The sequence below is a fragment of the Cebus imitator genome, unplaced genomic scaffold (genome assembly GCF_001604975.1).
Source record: "Cebus imitator isolate Cc_AM_T3 unplaced genomic scaffold, Cebus_imitator-1.0 Scaffold173, whole genome shotgun sequence".
NCBI lineage: Eukaryota > Metazoa > Chordata > Mammalia > Primates > Cebidae > Cebus > Cebus imitator.
The window spans coordinates 527,123-533,756 of NW_016107488.1; the positions used below are offsets into that span (position 1 = coordinate 527,123).

The window sequence follows — 6,634 nt, forward strand, 5'->3', positions numbered from 1 at the left end:
AAAAAAAAAAAAAAAAAAAAAAAAAAAAAAAAAAAGCAGGTGTTAGAAGATAAAGACAGATTAGGACCAGCCTCTGATGTTTTTCTTACAGTAATGAATAATTAATTAGAAGAGAACTAAAAGGAATAACTGTTTTCCATTTTAGGTATCACTTAAAGTCATCAAGAACACCTCTGACGTATGAATCTAGCAGTACAGAAACATTGTTTTAATCTAACACACTTCATTTCATATGTGAGGAAACTAAAGTCCTGTTAGAGTCAGTGAGGATGGAATTCATTGTTGTACATTGCCCTTTCTTCAGTACACTTCTGTGTAATGACCCACAGTTTTGTAAGTCTTCTTTTTAGGGGGTGTAGGGTGGGGGCAGTTGCCTGTTTTTCAAAGGTACACATCAAAAATTGTAATTCTATTAATTACAAAGAAATCTTTCTCAATAATATATTGGATCTAAATATACAGTTATAAATTTATTTTAGACTAGGACATATTCCCTCTCTGTAATAGCATTAAAAAGGAGCCAATTAAATAAAAGGAGCTTTGTTCCAGCGTTCTAATAAACATATAGTCACAATGACATAACCTTAAACCGTTTTAGATTGTTGAAGATCATGTTGTAGGTAGGTGTCAGCTAAACTTACTGGCAGAAGGCACTACGTCTTCACTGTAGAGCAGATTTGGTGACATATTGGATATCCTAGTTTCAGAACAAAATCACTGAACATTATGAACATATTACAGAAATCTCCCTGGCAGTAAAATCTTGCCCTGAGAGTTTTTATTCCTTCTATATAATTACCTTTCATTTTAATTGAAAAAGAATAAAAAGTATTCTTTCTAACATTAAAACTATATAAAATGACTTGTCATCAAAGCAAAAATAAGATTAGCATTACTTTTTTCTTTTTCTTTTTTTTTCATTAAATAGTTTAGAGGAACCTACTTCTCTTTTGGGAAAAAGGTTTTACTTGTTAGCTTAAGGAACATTAAACCACCTTTCTCTTATTGGAAAATCTTTCTGGTACATGGTAAACAAACACTGAACAAGTATTTGTTGAAAAATAATATAATAAGTAGAGTTAAAGACTATCAGAGTTCTTATAAAAAAGTGTTTTTCAACTACCGTTTTTTGACTCTGAATTGACTCTTCATCAGGTACATACAATTATATTTAAAAGTAGCTAAACATAATCTTACCAGAGATTCCATCTGCCAGATACTATAATTGTCCTCTGACTTTTATCTGCACTGAAAATTAAAGGAAATTTTCCCTAGGAAATGGTCTGGCCTCTCTTCAGATTTAATGGCAGTTCAAGATAAAAGTCAAATTAAATACAATGAAGAATAAGATAATAATTATGTGTTTTGTGTTATCTTGCTGCTGGTTGAATAAAAGTTTTTTTTTGTTGTTATTAAGAATCTCACTTATCACTGTGTTCTCATCAGGTTCAAATACCTAACCCAATCCATTTCGGACTAAACAGGGCTAATACCTGTATCTAGTCACTTAGGCATAGGAAGGTGCTCATTGCTCCAACATCGATGAAATTCCAGTTGCTTTGCATATTTCTTCCTATGTCTATTTGTCATGATACTGGGGCTTTAAGGAATGTTTTGGCTTATTCTCATGTGGTTAAATCCTTATGAGTCCTTCTGAATTCAATTTTACCTGATAAATAGCTGTCCTAAGGACATCTCATCTCTTGCTCTCTCTCCTTTCTTTTTTGCGGTGTTGGGGAAGCATGCTTCTCATTGTACCAGACATATAACCAGTTTGGACTTACCCCAAATATTCAAGGCATTATCCATGCAGTTATTTGCTCTTGTCAATTTTGTGCATGCTCTTTGGAAGGCATAAGATTGCCATAGAAAGAAGGGAACCTTCCTGATACCAGATTCTGTCTTTTAGATTAAGAAGTGTAAAAATGGAGCAGAGGAAGCTGAATGACCAAGCAAACACGTTGGTGGACCTGGCAAAGGTAAGCCTGAGGTATTTAGGCCTCATGGTTGCATCTGCTGAAATCAACTACTGCACAGTCACTAATAATTAATGTTTCAAGAGGATCCCAACCCAAATCTAATTAATAAATCAAACCAACAAAGTACCCTAAAACGATGGTCCGACTTAAAAGAATGTTTCTAAAACTCTCACTTAATGTGCTCTTTCCCTATTACATTATTCAACACCCATTCTGAAAACGTTCCTAGTCACAGTGATTTGGAAGTACCATAAGAAGCCTGAGTGGAACAGGAGACAATACCTGTGGGATTTTTATTTGCATGTAAATCTCATCCTAATGAGAGCAGAACTGTTTTAGGTGTGACTGTGATACTCAGGAATGAATAAGACTCATAATTAAATTTTGTTTTATGTATTTTAAGCAAACTCAAAAGAATGTGAAGTTGAAATAAAAATAAAAGATACTAAAAATTACATCCTAAAATGACAGTTATCACCCAAAATGATCACTTTTTAATGGTTCTTTCTCCATTTCATTATTTTAAAATCATGACACTTTTTGAAAAGTACATCAACGGTCCCCAGATTATTCTACCATATTTATAAGATTTAGCTGATTGATTTTTGGTTGTCCATCCCCACATAAAACCCATTATCAAAACATAAATATTTGTCAGCAATCAAAACATTGCATTTCCCGAGGTGAATTCTAAAAGCGATATTAGAATAGTGTTTATATGATTGTTCAGCCTTTTACACAAATGCTTTGAAAGAGGTAACTCTCAGTTGCCTCTTACAAATTGTTTTTCATTTGATAAATCAGCCATGACTTTACTAAAACTTCAAGTATAATTCATACAAATTACGCATACTTGGCCTAGTCTCATTAAATAATGCATCTAAATTATATTGATTATAATACATATCAATAACACATACTAGAGGTTGAAGATAAGTACTTAATGACTTACCCTAGGAGAGCATATATCATGCATATAAACTGGACAGCACACACATATAAGACATGAAGACATCTTTTATTAACATGTATAAAAGTGGCTGTCACTTGGACATACGAACAAAAGATGGGGCAAGCTCCATCACTCGTTAGTTAAATGATTCTTTTTTTTTTTTTTTTTTTTTTTGATACAGAGTTTCCCTCTTAACCCAGGCTGGAGTGCAATGGCGCGACCTTGGCTCACCGCAACCTCCGCCTCCTGGGTTCAGGCAATTCTCTTGCCTCAGCCTCCTGAGTAACTGGGATTACAGGCACGCGCCACCATGCCCAGCTAATTTTTTGTATTTTTAGTAGAGACGGGGTTTCACCATGTTGACCAGGGTGGTCTCGATCTCTTGACCTCGTGATCCACCCGCCTCGGCCTCCCAAAGTGTTGGGATTACAGGCGTGAGCCACCGCGCCCGGCCAGTTAAATGATTCTTAATGGGTATTTTTATGAACAAAGGAATAGGCCACATTGAAATATGAGGTGGAGATGTAATTTTACTTCAAGAGTACCACTGTGAGGCAAGTTGCTGTTTATTTCTTTATTACTATACTTATGACCGTAGGACTGCACATACCATAAAGGCTCAGTATGTTCTTTAATGAATGGATGCTGTTCACATATTCTTAAGACCATGTAGTAAAATTAAGCATACGCACTCTGGTCAAACAAACAAGGTGCCTGTGTTCTAAGTAATAACTCCCTTATCAGTTCATTTATCATCTTTAAAAGATTGTTAAGCAGAAGAAGAACATATGATAAGAAAGCAAATAGAAGTAGGAGGAGGCATGGCTTAAACGAAGGGATCTCAGACTTGGGAAAGTCTGCACTAAACTAAGGTTGACACACTTTTCTTCCCCTTCACCAGCCTTTTCCCTTTCTAGCTCTGAGCTGATCAGTCCTCTCTCCTTGACTCTTGGCTACTCAGGAAATATACCTAGGAGTCAGAGTTATGGATACCCTGTGATCAAGACAGTCAATTTCAAGGTTCACTAGGAATCCAAAAACATTTTCCTATTTCAACCACTTAGCTTTGATTAAGCCAGCAGGTCAGAGCCATGGCCAACAAGATAGACTGTTAACCTTAGTATCTCCCTCAACTAATATTTTCTCAATGGTTATCTGAAAAAATTCCATTTGATCCAGTGGAGAGAGGCCTGTAATTTGGAACAAAAGACAACAAACAATATTTAGGAACTTACTGCTTTAAATTACAAAATTATCAAACGAGTTAATCTTAAACGTCATTTATATTCTATCCTCAACATTTCTGCCACATAACAATACCATCTGTATTATTTATTATTTTTTGACTCTGCCTATTTTAAAAAAAATAACCCCTGCCCTAATTAATACATGTTGCAAAATGAATTTGATGTGCTTACCTTTATGACAACCTTTAAAATACATATATAAATATTAAATTGAAACATTTTTGTCTATCCTGATACCACCTACAATCATTGGACATACCACCAGTAGCAGTACCTGCTTCAAATTTTCTGTAACTGAACCTAAGATTTTATATTTCTATTATAAATCTTAGCTTTGAACAGGTACAGTGAATTGGCTTTGCAAGGGGAGCTGTTCAGTTAGCTGACACCCCTGTTATACTGAATGCCACCAGCAAGAGTCTAGAGCTAAACCTCTGAGAGGTGGACAGTTTGTGTCCAGGGCAAGTGTAATTAACCTTCTTCTCAATCCTGTTTTTCAGACCCAGAATATCATGTATGACATGATTTCTGACTTAAACGAAAGGAGTGAAGACTTCGAGAAGAGGATTGTTACCCTGGAAACAAAATTAGAGACTTTGATTGGTAGCATCCACGCCCTCCCTGGGCTCATAAGCCAGACCATCAGGCAGCAGCAAAGAGATTTCATTGAGGCTCAGATGGAGGGGTACGACAAGCATGTCACTTACAACGCTGAACGGTCCCGGTCCTCGTCCAGGAGGCGGCGGTCCTCCTCCACAGCGCCACCAACTTCATCAGAGAGTAGCTAGAAGAGAATAAGTTAACCACAAAATAAGACTTTTTGCCATCATATGGTCAATATTTTAGCTTTTATTGTAAAGCCCCTATGGTTCTAATCAGCGTTATCCGGGTTCTGATGTCAGAATCCTGGGAACCTGAACACTAAGTTTTAGGCCAAAATGAGTGAAAACTCTTTTTTTTTTTCTTTCAGATGCACAGGGAATGCACCTATTATTGCTATATAGATTGTTCCTCCTGTAATTTCACTAACTTTTTATTCATGCACTTCAAACAAACTTTACTACTACATTATATGATATATAATAAAAAAAGTTAATTTCTGCACATACTTGTTTGGTCACTTGACATTTCCAATGCTTCACTTCTCGCATTATTTTCATGGTAAAATGGCTGATATCGTCTGATACACATTGATAATTTAGATAGCCAAAAGTTTCTCTGGTTGGAGAAAAAGACTTTCAATTCCTCTATACCCTATTCCTGAGATTTTACTTTTGTTACGAATTCTTTGCATGAATCATCTGAACCAGCATAGCTTACTCTTCTTTTTTTGGTTTACAGCGTCTCATATTTAATTCAATTTTTTTTCAAAATGTAGAAAGTCAGTCTTTATCAGAACATACACAAGGAGCAGAGATGCTTTCAAGAATATTTTAATTCCCAGTGTACCAGCAAATTTACATGAACAAAGCAGCAGAGTACCCACTGTCTGTGAACAGATGGTGCAGAATTTTAGTTCTAAACAAGTGATTTCATATCTTTCCATTTAATTATTATGAAGGGCCAGGCATGCACTTTAGTGTTTGGGGCCAATGTTTGCATACAACAGCATAGTGAACATACATAAGCAATGGCTAACATATCCCCTAGTTAAGTGATCTCCTCTTCGTCTGTACTTACATATTTAACACAAGTAAATAGCGTCTAGTAAATTTCACGTGTTTAGGACACTGTTTCATGGATGGTTAAGGTCAGCTTGTGTGAAAGAGAAATGGTTATTGCTACAAACCCATCTGTTTGCGCATTTGCTGTAAGAATCCACTGGGTTTAGAAGAACCATGTGTGTGAGTATAGCAATATGGAATTTCCTCATGTGTGTTATTCCCAAGAGTCTACAAGAAAGGTGATGGTGGTAGGGATACTGCATCCTAAAAATAAGGCTTCATTTGGACAGCTCTTAAAGCAACCTGCTTGTATCAGCTTAACCTAAAAATACTCCTTCATTCTCTGGCAATCTGTTACAGAAGGTTTTGTCCCCCCTCCACTTCATTTTATACCATATCCTTTGGTGTCAACCTTACAACATTGCGAGTTGCTAGTGTAGTATTTCCTTCTTTAGCACAAACTAGAGTGATACATTTGATATACCCTACATAGTCCAATGGATAAAATAACATTCTCCGTAATTAATTCAAAAGCCAACCAAACATTTCCTTTCAAGATCAAGGATATAAAACTATGATTGCTTTAGATTGCATGAGAACCATTTGCCATTTACTATCTATCCAAAATGGCTGAAACTAAAGCCCATTCATATAGCTTGTATATGCCTGTGTTGGATGAGAATGAGGCCTGGAAATTTTTTTTATAGTAAGTGAAAGAAAAAACAGTGGTTATAGAAACATGCTGCTATGTTAAATGAGTATCAAGATCCTACTTCATCAAGATTTCCACTT

At 35.8% G+C, this 6,634-nt stretch overlaps 1 protein-coding gene across 4 annotated transcripts in view; it reads left to right on the forward strand.

The window, feature by feature from the left end:
• KCNN2 (potassium calcium-activated channel subfamily N member 2) overlaps window positions 1-5,286 on the forward strand; it is a 138,592-nt gene extending 133,306 nt beyond the window's left edge. For all 4 annotated transcript variants that reach the window (XM_017544883.2, XM_017544882.2, XM_017544884.2 and 1 more), the window contains 2 exons: window positions 1,910-1,979; window positions 4,679-5,286. In XM_017544883.2, the coding sequence (XP_017400372.1) occupies window positions 1,910-1,979; window positions 4,679-4,966 (358 nt within the window). In that variant the 3' untranslated portion in view covers window positions 4,967-5,286. The remainder of the gene's footprint in view (window positions 1-1,909; window positions 1,980-4,678) is intronic.
• Window positions 5,287-6,634: the final 1,348 nt, after the last annotated feature.